Raw genomic sequence first — 15,609 nt, 5'->3', positions numbered from 1 at the left:
GAACACACACACACACACACACACACACACACACACAAAGGAATATTACTCAGTCATAAAAAGAGCAAAATAATGCCATTTGTAGCAACATGGATCACCCTAGAGATTATCAAACTACATGACGTCAGACAGAAAAAGAAAAATAACAGATATTTATATGTGGAATCTGAAATATGATATGAAAGTGAAAGTCACTTGGTTGTGTTCGACTCTTTGAGAACCCATGGACTATAGCCTGCCAGACTGCTTTGTCCATGGAATTATCGATGCAAGAATACTGGAGTAGGTAGCCTTCCCCTTCTCCAGGAGATCTTCCCAACTCAGGGATCGAACCCAGGCATCCCACATTGCAGGCAGATTCTCTACTGTCTGAGCCAAATATGATATAAATGACATTATTTACAAAACAGAAACAAGGCTCACAGGCATGAAAACATAAAAAAACTTCTGGTTACCAAAAGGGACAGTGAAGGAGGCAGCTAAATTAGGAGTTTGGGATTGGAGAATTCAAGCTATTGTGTGTAAAACAGATAAACAACAAGCTCCCACTGTACAGAACAGGGAACTATATTCAGTATCTTATAATAAAGTATAATGGAAAATAATATGAAAAAGAATATATAACAGAATCACTTTGCTGCACACCAGAAACTAACACAAGGTTGTAAATTAACTATATTTCAATTAAAAAGAGTAATGTGCTATATGGGCTTCCCTGGTGGCTCAGGGGTAATGATAGCCACACCACCACCACCACCAATATGCTATATAAGAGCACTTTCCCTTGGGCTGATGAGATCAGTATCTTTGCCATGTTTCAACACAAAGCTTGACATAAAAACACCAGTGAATCAATAGTTTCAAAAATGTTTCAGCTTTCAAAGACTATCAAAACACTTTGGCCCTAGGAATACAGGCAGAAAAAAGGCACGTATTTTCCTTAAGATTATAAGGATAATCTCAAATGTGTAACTGAGGTTTAAAATGTTAGAAAAGTAACATCAGACTCACTAACAAACCTTAAAATGTATTCCATGCCCAGAAAAAATTTGGCTTCAAGTTGCCTATGAGTGTTTGTGATTTTTCTCACACACAAAAATATATACTTCATTTCTCCTGGGAAAGCTAAAAGAAGGTCAATATTATGGGCCATAGTTTCTATGAGACCATTAGTTTCACAAAGGAGAAAGTTCTTTTGTGCCTGTAATAATCTATATATCCAGCCTGTTACACAGTCTTTTCTAGTGAGAAAGTAAGAGAGGTGTGCTTCCCCAGCTCACTTCATAGGTTAAGATGAAACTCAAGAAAATTAAGACTTGTGCAAGATTACACAGGTATAGATTATACTTAAATGTATCATTGCCTCCAGAAAATATTAATTAAAAGCATGCAAATAGTGGTCAAACAGCTCTCCTGCTGCTTCTGTCCTGGATCATGTCTGCTAACCTGATGGCTAAGTCCCTTGAATAGATAAGATTAACGCTGAGGTACATGGCAAGCCTCTAGTGAGATTACTCATTCTATCAGCTCTATAGCTGCCAAGCCTAACCAGACATTGCTTCATAGCATTCAGTCCAGTGGTGCTCAATGGCTGCACCATGGAATCACTGAGGAGTTTTAAAAAGTATTAAAGCCTATATAACGTACTCTTTGAGATTCTGATTTAATTGCTCTGGGGTGCAAGCCTTTTCATGGGGATTTTTCCCCTTTTATTTTGAAAATGTTTAAACATACAGACACTTGCCATCCAAATTTAACCATTACATTCTTTTTTTAAAAAAAATTTTATTTATTTATTTATTTGGCTTCTTCTGGGTTATGGCACACAGGATCTTCAATCTTCACTGTGGCATGTGGGATCTAGTTTCCTGACCAGGAATTGAACCCGGGCCCCTGCACTGGGAGCTCAGAGTCTTAGCCACTGGACCACCAGGGAAATCCCTAACCATTACATTCTTATACTTGCTTATCATATATCCATCTATCACTTCTCCTATGTATGTAAAAAAACTAATATTTTTTTAATGATTCATTTGAAAGTAAATGGCAGACATCATACACTTCCCAGCATGAGGTGTTTTTAAAATTCCCCAGAGGAGTCTACTGTATAGCTGAAGCTGCTGCTGCTAAGTCGCTTCAGTCGTGTTCAACTCTGTGCGACCCCATAGACAGCAGCCCACCAGGCTCTCCAGTCCCTGGGATTCTCCAGGCAAGAACACTGGAGTGGGTCGCCATTTCCTTCTCCAATGCATGAAAGTGAAAAGTGAAAGGGAAGTCGCTCAGTCGTGTCTGACTCTTAGTGACCCCATGGACTGCAGCCCACCAGGCTCCACCGTCCATAGGATTTTCCAGGCAAGAGTACTAGAGTGGGGTGCCATTGCCTTCTCCAGTACCTGAAGCTAAGAACCATTAATTCAGACTTCAGTGTTTCTACCAAAGTCGGTTTAAGGCAGACTTAGTTATATCAGTGGCAAGTTTCCTGCTCTGTAGATACTACAGAGGCAAAACCTACATTAAAACAATAAAATTAAAGAACATGGAATTAAAGAATCGTCTTATGCATTCAAGTCAATTCCATTGCCTTGAGACCTAATTTCCAGGATTATTTCTTTTTAGGAATGTTAGAAAAATTCAGCAAAAAAGAAAACATACGTGATAAAAACCAAGATGGTGGAGTAGGACAACACTGAGCTCATCTACCCTTACACATAAATCAAAAATACATCTATATGTGGAGCAGCTCTTATTAAAAACAAATGAACCTGGAGAAAGATGTCTACAACCAAGGCTCTAAAGAAAGACAAACACAGTTTGGTAGGGAGACATGATCCGGTCAGGATTTGTGCCCCTAGTAGAGACACAGAAAAAAAAAGCGATATCATAGGTTCAGAGATCCTCCCTGGGGATTTTGGGGCTCATGCCACATATTAGGAATCGCAGTTCTGGGGACCAACACTGGAAAGATGAGTCCCATTACCTGGTTTGAAAATCAGTGGGACATATCAGAGAGTTGTAAGGAACAGACCCCACTCCTAAAGAGCACACACAGGCTTGCTTACTCCTAGGAACAAGGCAGAGGAAACCAGTGGAAATTAGGCTGGGGCCCCAACAGGTGACCGAGCCCACACCAGATACCAGCTCCAGACCCTCATTCTCTGGAGCAGCTCCCCACTAGGGCAAAGGCTGGCACTGTCAAGGAGAGTGAGCGACGGGGGGAGATGGAGCTGGATCAAACCCAGCCCTGTGCCTGAACAGAGTGAGGGTAACCAGAACCAGTGTGTGTAAAAGCGGTGGGGCAGGAGCTGAAACTGTAAATCTTGACTATGGATAAAATAAGCTATAAGACTCTGTTGTTCAGCACAGGAAATATTGCCAATATTTTATAATAACTTTAGAATATGATCTATAAAAATACTGAATCACTGCTGTATACTCAAAGCTAATATAATATTGGAAATCAACAAAACTTCAATAAAAAGAGACAGAACATAGGCTTTCTACATTGGCAGCAAATGACTATGCATAAAATAATAATAATTATTTTTTTTTAGTTTTTTATTTTTTAAATTTTAAAATCTTTAATTCTTTCATGCGTTTAAAATAATTATAATAAAGTTTCATATTGTCACAGAATGAACCTTGGGATCACACTTTTAGGTTTCAGCATTATATTATAAGGGTGTAAATAGAGGTCAGCTGGATGTGAATAAGGGACCAGGCTTACAGAGGTTTAAAAAATTGTCCAAAGTTACAGAACTGGTAAATGACCGAGCTAGGTCCTCTTCAAAGTCCAGGAATATTTAGCTTCACAATTGGCATTAGAAAATGAGACAAAAAATCAGAAAATGAAATTTCATACCTGAAGTTTTCCCTTTTCATAGGCCAGTTTATTTTTACTGTCAGTAATTTTTCCCAAGACGTTTTCCACCTGTTGTTGGGCAAGCTAATAAAACAAACATAGGTATCAGTATCTCTAGACATAGAATGAATAATTATTTTTCTTCTTAAACAAGCATTTACACCCTTACTATTTCTACAGTAATGAATCCAGGATTCGTATTTATTTGCTACTGCTACATCTTTGTCCTTCTTTAGACAGCTGATCATAGTGTAATATGTAACACTTATGTGTGTGTTATTCGCTCAGTTGTGTTCAACTCTTTGCAGCTCCATGGACTGTAGTCCACCAGGTTCTTCTGTCTGTGGAATTCTCCAGACAAGAATACTGGAGTGGGTTGCCATGTCCTTCTCCAGGGGATCTTCCTGACCCAGGGATCAAACCCAGGTCTCCCGCATTGCAGGCAGATTCTTTACTGTTTGAGCTACCCAGGAAGCCCGGCAACACATAGGGAAAATTCTAATGAAGTATGAGTGCCTGAAGAGTCACAGAGTTTGTTTTTGTTCCCTAACTCTATTTTTGTTACATAAATTATCCCTTTGTAGTTGCAATCTAAGCCAGATGTAGATGGTTTTACTAGTGGTTACAGATATGCAGTTTGAGGATTACAGTATCCATAGGGTTCCATATCCAATAGTTCAACCAACTGTGGATGGAAAATATTCAGGAAAAAAATAATTTCCAGCTAGTTCAAAAAGCAAAACTTGAATTTGCCACATATGGGCAACTAACAACTCCTTACAATAACATTACATTGTGCTAGGTATTATATGCAATCTAGAGATGATTTAAAGGATATGGAAGGATGTGTGTAGAATATATGCAAATATATCATTTTATATAAGAGACTCCAGTATCCACAGATTTTGGTATCTGCAGGGGTCCTGGAACTAATCCTCCATGGATACTGAGGGATAACTGTAGCTCTTTAAGAAAATGGTCACAACTACTTGGACAACTGGAGACACTTCAGTTACCATAGTTAAAAGGCAGTTAGGGAAAAAAAAACTGAAAAAGCAAAAGAAATGCTTGTTGGAAACATTGTTTGACAAAGTACTCAACACAATGTTACCTATAACAAATATTACTGAAGCCTCTATATTTCATGAAATCACATATTTAGGCATTAAAACAACCTTTAATAATGACAGTTATTTTTTTCCTATGCCTTTTTGCTCACCTTTTCAGAAGATATAAGTATAAAGTAGATTCTCTTGATTAAATTTTGGACCTTACTGGTATACTTGAGGAACACTACTAGTGATTGGAAGATGGAAATTTTCACCTTCCACAATCAGTTTCACTATTGTATCTTAATAACAGAAAATACTGATATTTGCCATTAAGCCAAAATCACCTTTATAAGTTCATGGTAGGGATAATACACACAAAAGCAAATGTGACTAAGAACACAACTTCTTAATCACAGAGGCCAACTAGCTGCACTATGGATCATTTGCAGTTAATTTTGAGTTCAAAGTCTTGTTGATGTTGGTAAATATCCTATGCTGACAAAATCATTATTTCTGGCTTATATTTGCTTAATCTGTGAATAACAGAACAAGGCTCCTTTTTAGCATTTAAAGCCAAAGAATTTATATTCAACTTTAGGCAAATTTTAAAGATAAAAACATATATGTTGGGATATTAATTTACACAAGAGATGCTCCTCACTGTCTTCAACACAGCCAATCTGTGGTATACTTTATTTCATCTTAAATATTGTGAATATTTTCCAAATAAAAGTAAAAAAACATTCCAAACTAGATTACTATATAACATGTAACCCATTTTTTCCTGTTCAAATATTTTCATGACAGCATACAAGAAATCACATTAGTCTGAAGCATCGTCTTCTTGGTAGTTCCCTTGACTAGAAGAATTAAGCCATTTTAGACATTCTAGACTTAAAAAAAAGAGATGGAGAAATTATAGTGATAGTTCTGCTATGAAATCATGCACATCTGATATAAACATGTACACCCAACATTAGGGGTCAGTGGGTTACTAACTAGCATGGCCACCCAGGCATTTGCCACATCAGATATTCATTTCATACTTACTTATACAGATTCACACTTTCAGTTTTCTAAAGTTTCACTTGTAATCACTGTGTGTTGCTCCCACCAAGGCAATTTTTTTTTAAAGCATTAAGACCAATTAAGTATCGGTTTCAAAGTAACCTAACAGAAATGTAGACTGCTAGCAATAAACAGGAGGCCAGTAACGATATATTATCATAACATTAATTTTTTTGTCTATGGAAGACATACAGCCCTCCTTTAATACAACATTTTAGAAACTATGATGTAAAAAATGTAAAATCATCCCACAAATGAACATTTGGGGCTATGTTTTGATCAAGTCTTCAGCAGAAAATATATTACAAGGATGGCTGATAACACTACAAAAACAAAGCTACACCATATAACTAATGAAATAAAAGCTTAACTATTTAAAATTTCAAATTCAGTTCCAAGTTCTATAAATCAAGGTGCCCAAAGCATTGCAAACTATACATAAAGCTTATAAAAATCAAGAGCTGGATTTAACGAAAAATATGCTATTACACATAAGAACACTCAAAAATACTCTGTGTTCTTGGAATGTTGAAGACTTTTATGTTTTCAAAAGAACTTGGAGAGTCTGGGTCTCTTATACAAAATTTTTAAATAATGGCAATATTTTCCTCAATAAAATTTCCTTTTTTAGGCAAAGGCATAAATAATTCTTTAATTTTTTAAGTAAATTTTGGAAATAATGTCCTCCTTTTTTGCTAACTTAAGGTAAATGTTAAGGTAGTAATTTAAATTACCATTTAAACAGGCCCTATACTTAAGAAAATTGATGGGACACCAGAAATTAGAAAGAGAGCATTTAAATGAGTGAATATCTCAGATTCTGAGTTGTGGAATGCTGAACTCAAACTATCCTTTGTTTAAATAATCTTAGCAATATACAAGGAACCAGAATGAATTGCTAACATTCATTAGATCACAGAAAAAGCAAGAGAATTCCAGAAAAACATCTACTTCTTTCTACTTCATTGACTATGCTAAAACCTTTAATTGTGTGGATCACAAAAAACTGTGGAAAATTCTTAAAGAGATGAGAATAGCAGACCAACTCGCCTGCCTCCTAAGAAACCTACATGCAGGTCAAGAAGCAACAGTTAGAAATGGACATGAACAATGGACTGGTTCAAAATTCGGGAAGGAATATGTTAAGGCTGCATGTTGTCACCCTGCTTATTTAACTTATATGCAGAGTACATCATGCTAAATGCCAGGCTGGATGAAGCACAAGCTGGAATCAAGACTGCTGGGAGAAATACCAATAACCTCAGATATGCAGATAACACCACCCTTACGGCAGAAAACAAAGAGGAACTAAAGAGCTGCTTAATGAAAGTGAAAGAGGAGAGTGAACAAGTTAGCTTAAAACTCAACATTCAGAAAACTAAGATCATGGCATCTGGTCCTCTCACTTCATGGCAAATAGATGGGGAAACAATGAACACAGCGACAGACTTTATTTTCTTGAGCTCCAAAATCACTGCAGATGGTGACTACAGCCATGAAATTAAAAGACACTTGCTCCTTGGAAGAAAGCTATGACCAACCTAGACCCCATATTAAAAAGAAGAGAGATCACTTGGCCGACAAAGGTTTGTATAGTTAAAGCTATGGTTTTTCCAATAGTCATGTATTGATGTGAGAGCTGGACAATAAAAAAAGGCTGAATGCCAAAGAAGTGATGCCTTTGAACTGTGGTGTTGGAGAAGACTCTTGAGAGTCCCTTGGACTGCAAGGAGATCCAACCAGTCAATTCTAAAGGAAATCAACCCTGAATGCTCATTGGAAGGACTGATCCTGAAGCCTAAGCTCCAATACTTTGGCCACCTGATGTGAAGACCCGACTCATTGGAAAAGACCCTGATACTGGGAAAGACTGAGGGCAGGAGGGGAAGGGCGTGACAGAGGATGGGATAGCTGGATGGCATCAACAACTCAGTGGATATGAGGTTGAGCAAACTCTTACGAGACAGTGAAGGACAGGGAAGCCTGGTGTGCTGCAGTTCATGGGGTCACAAACAGACATGACTTAGTGACTGAACAACAACAACAAAGCTATTTTATAAGCAGACGGGTAAGTAAGAATTTTATGCTATTAACAACCAGTATGACATGAGCCCATGCAGAGGGAACCAATTCTGTCACCCTCACAAGTGTATACTGACTAAATGTCATCCGAGTTTTAAGAACTAATATATTTAATACATCGTTTAATTTCAAGTCATTAAAATCCTAGTTGTATATGGAAATAATTCTATTTCCTTCTGGTGCTACCATCTGAAAATGTATGTTTAAAACACCAACAAAAAGTGGAGAAACTAGTCATTTAATTTGAACCCAGAAAGAGTAAACTTCCCACATTTGGATCTTTTCTCACTGTGGTTCCCTTCATGATGGCCTGTGGTAATGGACTTAAATTACACCATCATTCACTGACTCGTGGTTGTTAAAGGGGAGTAGGGAGAGTGTGAGGGACGGAGTGGGAGTTTGGGGTTAGCTGATACACACTATTATATATAGGATGGATAAACAACAAGGTCCTACTATATAGTACAGGGAACTATATTCAATATTCTGTCATAAACTGTAATTTGGAAAAGAATATGAAAAAGAATATATATATGTAAAACCGAATCACTTTACTGTATGGCAGAAATTAACATTATAAATCAACTATACTTCAATAAAAATTTTTTAAAATTACACTGTCACTAAAGGCTGAAATGGCAAACATAAACCTAACATAAGCAAGTGTGAGAAAAGAAAACGAGCATGATATTTATACAAGGATACTGTATGTTGGCCCTGTAACTGGCACTTTACTCACAATATCACATTTGAGTCTCACAGCCTGGCATGATACACATGACCCTCTTTGTGTTCTACCCAACCAAGGTTACTTAAACACCTATTATGTATGGGCACTATGCTGGGCAAGGGAGTATAGAAATAAGTAACTATTCTTACATTATAACAGTATGAAAGCAGAGGCATGAAACAGGTCAATTTCTAATTTATGAAGTAACAGTAACTATTTTAATGAGTATGCACAGCAGGCTGTGGGAACCCTCAGGGGAGTTCCACAGGGACGATCCCCTTGGTACTGAGGGCCACAGAGGTTAAGAATCTGTCCAGGTCACACAGTAAATGAAGCCATGGGTTAAAACTGGATCTGAATTTAAATCTATGGTGTGGCATATAAGACACAAACTCATATGCACATCTCTAAAAATAAGAGATTATGCTGCTACTGCTAAGTCACTTCAGTCGTGTCCGACTCTGTACGACCCCAGAGATGGCAGCCCACCAGGCTCTGCCATCCCTGGGATTCTCCAGGCAAGAACACTGGAGTGGGTTGCCATTTCCTCCTCCAATGCATGAAAGTGAAAAGTGAAAGTGAAGTTGCTCAGTCGTGTCCGACTCCTAGCGACCCCGTGGACTGCAGCCTACCAGGTTCCTCCGTCCACAGGATTTCCCAGGCAAGAGTACTGGAGTGGGTTGCTATTGCCTTCTCTAAGAGGTTATGCTAGAGGGTAGTTTTTGAGGATTAAGCGTACATTTTTAAAAAACAAAAATATACTGCCAGCAATGAATGGCAATAGGTTTAATGATATTGCTCAGATAAAAAAAATAAAAGTTGTAAAATCTCTACCTCTTTCCTCAAGACTCATTACAGCCAACTGCAACAAGGCCTGGTTAGAGAAGATTCTATGTAGAGACATGTAAGCTGGAATTGAGGTATGGGTAATTACTGCGAGACCTTAATCAAGAGGTATGGTAAACAGGCAAGAATCAACACTGACCAAGTTACCTGCAAGATTTGTCAAAGTTACTCAAAGGATAAGGCCACAGGTCTGCTCACTGGCAGTACAGGCATGAAAGAACCATGCACACTGACAGACACAAACCTGGTGGGTAGAGAAGCCCAGCTGAGGTCTGGCCAACTAGCAAAGGACAAGGATGAATCTTTAATTTTGAGGGAGGGAGGGATGGCCTGAGATAGTCCCAGGATTTAGAGCTACAACACCCTGTTGCTCCGAAAGGAACTTAACAGGCTTTTTCCAGGGACAGATGAGATACTAAGAATTCAATAAATGTGAGCAATGTGCTACATGCTGTACATGTATTAACTTAATCTCAACAACCTCCTAATAATAGTATTATCCCCATTTTGACAGATTAAGAAACTCAGGTTCAGAAACGTTAAGGATCACACCCAAGGTCACAGCCAAAATTGAAACACAAATAGTCTGGCTCCAGGGGCATGAAAACTAACAGGATTTAGATTTAGCTTTTGTAATTTTTCATAGTTGAAGTAATGAGCAGCTTATGACAGAGCTTGAAAGAATTTAGCTCAGATTAAGACAGACTTCACATCTTCTTTGGAATTCTGAAAGCTGAATTCCAAACTATAGGAGAAATAGGTAGTTCTTTGGACTGCAAGGAGATCCAACTAATCCATCCTAAAGGAGACCAGTCCTGGGTGTTCATTGGAAGGACTGATGCTGAGGCTGAAACTTCAATACTTTGGCCACCTCATGTGAAGAGTTGACTCATTGGAAAAGACCCTGATGCTGAGAGGGACTGGGGGCAGGAGGAGAAGGGGATAACAGAGGATGAGATGGCTGGATGGCATCACCGACTCGATGCACATGAGTTTGAGTGAACTCCAGGAGTTGGTGATGGACAGGGAGGCCTAGCGTGCTGTGATTCACGGGGTCACAAAGAGTCGGACACGACTGAGTGACTGAACTGAAGTATTCAAAATCACACAGAAAACTTACTAGCTGTTTAACAGAACAATCTCTTTAAGTCTCCTTCACCTGGAGATGTTGTAAGACTTAAATGTTTATTTGTAATGACTTCCCTGGTCGCTCAGATGGTAAAGGTTCTGCCTGCAATGTGAAAGACCTGGGTTCATCCCTGGATAGGGAAGATCCCCTGGAGAACGAAGTGGCAACCCACTCCAGTATTCTTGCCTGGAGAGTCCAAAGGATGGAGGAACCTGGCGGGCTACAGTCCATGGGGTCACAAAGAGTCAAACACAACTGAGCGGCTTCACTTTCACTTTCTTTTTCATTTATTTGTAAGGCAATGACCTTGTCAAACAGCTTTAAGAAATCTAACTTACTACTGATTTCCCAACAGATAGAACTGTCAGGGGAAAAAAAAATACAAGTTTCTTTCTCACAATTTATGGAAAAGAAAGCATTTTAAAATGTTAGAAATACTGGTACTTTTCATCATTACAGATTATCTGTGTAGGCAGATGTTTAACAGCTGCTTTCAATTCTCGTTCTCTTAAATCTTCTATTGCCTGAATACTGTAGGGCTCTCTGACATACTTGGCCTGCTTAGTTATTGAGGACTTGTGATAATTATCAAAATACAAACAAATGAAGAAACCCATCTCCTAATTTCTGATTTGTAAAAAACTCGTTAGTCATTAATTCCTACTTTAGACTGACCTTTTTATACCCACCCAATGGTAATCAGAAGATGCTTGCTCAAGTTCTAGGGAAGCAATCTTATCTGTCAGTTGTTTATTCTTTTCCTCTAGAGTCTGCACGTTGCGGGTTAATGCATTTATGTCTACCTTTGAAAAACAAAGGGAGAAAAGAAATCTATGCAGATCCAAAAATACTGTCTTGTTTTTAAAATGACATTTTTAACCATAAAATAAATGGTATCTTATGAACAAGTTCCCCTGCTTTTCTAGTTGTCTTTAGCAGGTGGGTTATAACCAACTGCATAGCGTGCATTTATCAGAAGTCCTTCTGGTACTTGGTACTTATATAAATATTAACTCAAGTATATAAATACAGATGTAAAAATAAATCCTCCAAAAAATATTAGCAAAATGAATCCAGCAATACATAAAAGGATAACAAATCAGGACTAAGTGAAGTTTATCCTGGTAATACAAAGCATGTTCAACATTCAAAATTAATTAGTATAATTCACACCAATAGACTGTAGAAGAAAAATCATATAACCATCTTAACAGATAAAAGAAAAGCATTTCACAAAATTTGTATGAATTTATGATAAAAACCTAGTAACCCAGAAACAAAAGGGAATCAATTCTACCTGATAAAGTGTATCTATAAAAAACCTATAACTAATACCAATATTGGTGGAAGACTGAATGTTTTCCCCTAAGACTAGGAAAAAGGCAAGGACATTTGCTCTTGCCATTTCTATTCAACATCAAACAGGAGGGCTTAGTTGGTACAATTAGGTAAGAAAAAGTAATATAAGGCATAGAAACTGGGGAGAAATAAAACTGTCTCTACTTACAATAGACATGATTTTCTATATTCCCAAAAAATCTACAAAAAAGATACCTGAATAAGAGTTTTAGTAAGGTTGAAGGTCACAGGTCAAATTAATTGCATTTCTATATATTAGAAAAGAAATTGGAAAATTTCTATTTCTTAAAAGTTCCATTTATAACATCAAAATCCATGAAATTTTTAGGCAAAAATCTAAAAAAAAAATCCAATATTTCACATGCTGAAAATTACAGAATACTGACAGAATACAGAATTGAAATCTTAGCAATATTGAACCTTCTCATACGGGAACACAATATATCTCTCCATTTTATTTAGGTTTTTGACTTAGAATACTGACAAGATAAGTAAAAAACCTAAATAAAATGGAGAGATATATTGCATTGCTGTATGAGAAGATTCAATATTCCTAAGATTTCAGTTCTCTCTATATCAATTTAAATTGTGTGGGGTAATTTACCAGTGTCCATTCTTTCATGGGGTCTGGACTGTGAGGCTATAAAAATTACCCTACAAGAAATATTAAGGGGTGCTCTTCAAGATGAAATAAAAAGGCATTAGATGATAACTGAAATCTACACAAAGAAATAAAGGGTATCAGCAAATGTAGCAATATATAGGTATAACGTACAGCTATTTTTGCTTGTAACTCTGTTACCTATAAATCAAAAATACACAGTAAAAGAAAGATTAAGGGAATTAAAACAGTTAACAAAAAATATCTACTTAATACAAAGGAAGACAGTAATGGAGAAACAGAGGAACAATAAAGCATCAGTTCAGTTCAGTCGCTCAGTAGCGTCTGACTCTTTGCGACCCCATGAATTGCAGCACACCAGGCCTCCCTGTCTATCACCAACTCCCAGAGTTCACTCAGACTCACGTCCATCGAGTCAGTGATGCCATCCAGCCATTTCATCCTCTGTCGTCCCCTTCTCCTCCTGCCCCCAATCCCTCCCAGCATCACAGTCTTTTCCAGTGAGTCAACTCTTTGCATGAGGTGGCCAAAGTACTGGAGTTTCAGCTTTAGCATCGTTCCTTCCAAAGAAATCCCAGGGTTGATCTCCTTCAGAATGGACTGGTTGTATCTCCTTGCAGTCCAAGGGACTCTCAAGAGTCTTCTCCAATACTACAGTTCAAAAGCATCAATTCTTTGGCACTCAGCTTTCTTTAGAGTCCATCTCTCACATCCATACATGACCACAGGAAAAACCATAGCCTTGATTAGACAGACCTTTGTTGGCAAAGTAATGTCTCTGCTTTTTAATATGCTGTCTAGGTTGGTCATAGCTTTTCTTCCAAGGAGCAAGTGTCTTTTAATTTCATGGCTGCAGTCACCATCTGTAGTGACTTTGGAGCCCTCCAAAATGAACTCTCTCACTGTTTCCATTGTTTCCTCATCTATTTTGGAATGAAGTGATGGGACCAGATGCCATGATCTTCGTTTTCTGAATGTTGAGCTTTAAGCCAACTTTTTCACTTTCCTCTTTCACTTTCATCAAAAGGCTCTTTAGTTCTTCTTTGCTTTCTGCCATAAGGGTGGTGTCATCTGCGTATCTGAGGTTATTGATATTTCTCCTGGAAATCTTGATTCCAGCTTGTGCTTCATCTAGCCTAGCATTTTGCATGATGCACTCTGCATGTAAGTTATACAAGCAGGGTGACAATATACAACCTTGACATACTCCTTTCCCAGTTTGGAAACAGTCTGTTGTTCCATGCCCAGTAGTAACTGTTGCTTCTTGACCTTCACAAAGATTTCTCAGGAGGCAGATCAGGTGGTCTGGTATTCTCATCTCTTGAAGAATTTTCCACAGTTTGTTGTGATCCACACAGTCAAAGGCATTGGCATAGTTAGTGAAGCAGAAGTAGATGTTTTTCTGGAACTCTCTTGCTTTTTTGATGATCCAGTGGATGTTGGCAATCTGATCTCTGGTGCCTCTGCCTTTTCTAAATCCAGCTTGAACATCTGGAAGTTCACGGTTCACATACTATTAAAGCCAGGCTTGGAGAATTTGGGGCATTACTTTGCTAGTGTGTGAGATGAGTGCAACTGTGCGGTAGTTTGCGCATTCTTTGGGATTCATCATGGGGATTGGAATACAAAAGAAGTCAAGATATACCTGGAGTAACAGGCAAGTTTGGCCTTGGAGTACAAAAGGAAGCAGGGCAAAAGCTAACAGTATTCTGCCAAGAGAATGCACTGGCCATAGCAAGCACCCTTTTTCAGCAACATAAGAGACCACTTTACACATGGACATCATCAAACAGTCAATACCAAAATCAGATTGATTACATTCTTTGTAGCCAAAGATGGAGTTGAAGTTGTATACAGTGTGCAAAAAAAAAGACCTGGAGCTGACTGTGGCTCTGATGATCAGCTCCTCATTGCAAAATTCAGGCTTAAACTAAAGAAAGCAGGGAAAACCACTAGACCAGCCAAGAATGACTTAAATCTCTTATGAATATACAGTAGAGGTGATGAATACATTCAAAGGATTAGATCTAGTAAACAGAGCATCTGAAGAACTATGGACAGAGGTCTGAAATATTGTACATAAGGCAGAAAACAAAACCATCCCAAAGAAAAAAAAATGCTGAAAGGCAAAGTGGTTGTCTGAGGAGGATTTGGCATAATGCAGCATGTGGCATAAGCCCTCTTGGAGGAGGTCGCCATTAGCTCCAACATAGAACCACTGAGCAGATGACCCACAAAATGCAGAACAATTATACCAAGGAAATTCTTGCACTGTTAAGAAAGTTCTAGGACCCACAACAGATTTCCGAATCTGGGGATCAGGCAAAGGTACTGAGAACCCCCAGGAAATTTGACTTTGGTGTCCAGTGGGAGACTGAACCAGACTTGCCTGTGAGGGTCCAGGAGTCTCTGGTGGAGGCACTGGTCCAGTTTTGCCTCAGGGCAAATAACAGGGAGGGAACACAGCCTCCTCCATCAACAGAAAATTGGATTAAAGATTTACTGAGCATAATCCCACTCATCAGAACAAGACCCACTTTTCCCAATAGTCAGTCTCTCCCATCAAGAAGCTTCCATAAGCCTCTTACCCTTATTCATCGGAGGGCAGATAGAATGAAAACCACAATCACAAAAAACAAAACTTAAATTGAAGAAAGTGGGGAAAACCACTAGACCATTCAGGTATGACCTAAATCAAATCTCTTATGATTATACAGTGGAAGTGAGAAATAGATTTAAGGGACTAGATCTGATAGACAGAGTACCTGATGAACTATGGACGGAGGTTTGTGACATTATACAGTAGAGAGGGAGCAAGACCATCCCCAAGAAAAAGAAATGCAAAAAAGCTAACTGGCTGTC

At 38.3% G+C, this 15,609-nt stretch overlaps 1 protein-coding gene across 1 annotated transcript in view; it reads right to left on the bottom strand.

Annotated features, from left to right (window-relative positions):
• CCDC150 (coiled-coil domain containing 150) overlaps positions 1 to 15,609 on the bottom strand; it is a 92,151-nt gene that overhangs the window by 32,047 nt on the left and 44,495 nt on the right. The window contains exons 14-15 of the mRNA XM_069577906.1: positions 11,456 to 11,569; positions 3,860 to 3,943 (exon numbers count right to left, since the gene is read on the bottom strand). Coding sequence (XP_069434007.1) covers positions 3,860 to 3,943; positions 11,456 to 11,569 — 198 coding nt within the window. The remainder of the gene's footprint in view (positions 1 to 3,859; positions 3,944 to 11,455; positions 11,570 to 15,609) is intronic.

Source organism: Ovis canadensis, chromosome 2 (genome assembly GCF_042477335.2).
Source record: "Ovis canadensis isolate MfBH-ARS-UI-01 breed Bighorn chromosome 2, ARS-UI_OviCan_v2, whole genome shotgun sequence".
NCBI classification, from domain to species: domain Eukaryota; kingdom Metazoa; phylum Chordata; class Mammalia; order Artiodactyla; family Bovidae; genus Ovis; species Ovis canadensis.
Note: the sequence above shows the minus strand (reverse complement) of the source record. Positions and strands in the feature narration are given on the sequence as shown.